The sequence below is a fragment of the Trypanosoma equiperdum genome (genome assembly GCF_001457755.1).
Source record: "Trypanosoma equiperdum strain OVI genome assembly, contig: ctg_621, whole genome shotgun sequence".
Lineage (NCBI taxonomy): Eukaryota > Euglenozoa > Kinetoplastea > Trypanosomatida > Trypanosomatidae > Trypanosoma > Trypanosoma equiperdum.
The window spans coordinates 1-1,694 of NW_027124556.1; the positions used below are offsets into that span (position 1 = coordinate 1).

At 47.5% G+C, this 1,694-nt stretch overlaps 1 protein-coding gene across 1 annotated transcript; it reads left to right on the top strand.

The window, feature by feature from the left end:
* Positions 1-805: 805 nt before the first annotated feature.
* Positions 806-1,117, top strand: TEOVI_000283000 (uncharacterized protein; the record flags this gene model as incomplete). Its single annotated transcript, XM_067225842.1, has 1 exon — positions 806-1,117. The coding sequence occupies one exon, from the start codon at positions 806-808 to the stop codon at positions 1,115-1,117; it is 312 nt and encodes a 103-aa protein (XP_067081943.1).
* Between the last annotated feature and the right edge of the window lie 577 nt (positions 1,118-1,694).

A 1,694-nucleotide genomic window follows, 5' to 3' on the forward strand; every position in this document is an offset into this window, starting at 1 on the left:
ACGTTGAGGTGGCCGGCATCGCCAGGGAATAACGCGAATGCCCAAAAACACAGTGCACCTTGTTTCCAGTAATTTGAAAGGACAGACTAGACTTTATAAAAAGTCTCACAAGAAGGAGCGGCATAACAGCAGGAAACACTACAACAGGGCGATAAGCAAATCAGTCAGCTAGCAGCGCAACATTGTAAACGAAGTCCGTCACATTCTTTTTGATCGCGACACGAATTCTAGTCAACAGCCAGCACAGCGATAGGGCAATGCCAGGCGATGCTGTCACAGAAGCAACAACCCATGCAAAGTAATCTATCTAGCCAACTCTCTTGTTCAAGGCTTTGCGGCAAAGACAGCGACCGCCAAAAACGCGCTCTAACAACTTCAAAAAAAGGCCGCCGCAGCCAGGATACAGTCAGTTTTAGCCGCCGACAAGAAACAGATGCAGGCACTTGGCATGGTGGCGACATTAAAAAAACTCAAGTTCGGCATGCTAAACCAGGCAGTCACACAGGTAAAGCCAAAAGTAGAAGCGGCATCAACGGCTTTAAAAGCGTTCGCGGCAGAAGTTGTATTCGGTAGGTCTATACGAGAGCGAAATGAAGGAGCAGAAGGAACGACAACAAAGGCAACGAGCGTGAACGGGCGTGCTACAGACGCCGAGCACAGTTGTAAATATGCAGGCTAGAAACTATTACTTGAAACAACGACCTGCCCTGAAAAAGGAAGCTACGCCACAGCCCTGCAAAATGACACAATTAACCTCACAAGTCTAACAAAGTTCCCAAAAATTCAAAATGAATTTTTTACGGAGATGCAGTACGATCTGTACGCTTATGTGAAGGGAGCAGCAAGCTCGGCGACGAAAAGCAAGACAAGTGCATGCGACGACGGCGCGGTGGCACTGCCAACCTCAGTGGCCACGAACGTCTTCGGCGCTTGGCTGAACAACCACAGAAAGGACACCAGCGTTACACCGGAACCGCTCAAAGGCTGCAGCACAGAATGTCCAGCGAACCCGCCGGACACAACAACGCCCGAAAAGCGTTATCAGCAATTACAAAAGCACCTATGCGAATATGCTGACCTATCAGTTGCAGTGCCAGCAGCCCTAGAGGCTCTGTAAAACAAATAGTTGGCACAGTACGGCGAAATGCAGCAAACCGCCAAAGCATTTTTATAAGGCAAAGGAGGTGCGGACGCCAAAACAGCAACCATCGAAGAAGAGCAAATCCAGCGGCTAATTGGGAAGCTACGTGGCAGCGGAGAAACTTCGCTCAAGGAGAACTATGTAGCGGCTCTTGAAAAGACAGAGAAAACGTACAAAACGACAGAAGAACCAACTGCTCAGACGGCCAACTCAATTGAAGAAAGCAACAAAGCAGGACTAGCACTAGCCTATTTCATCGGCAGGACGGCTACGGCACAAACTAAGGCTTCAACAGGAGCTGAATCAGAAGGCAACGCAAAAGCAGATGCATCAGAAAACACAGAAGAAAAGAAAGACGGGGATAAAACAACAGGGGTGAATTGCTCTACTTATCAAACCAAGGAGACATGTGAGGCAGTTAACAAGGATGACAAAAAGCAATTAGGCTGGAAAAAGGGAGGTAATAGCGACCCTGAGAAGGATAAAGAAAATTCCGAAATGGAATTTTTCTCTTCAATAATAAATTCGCTCCGAATATAGCTGCTTTCTTTAT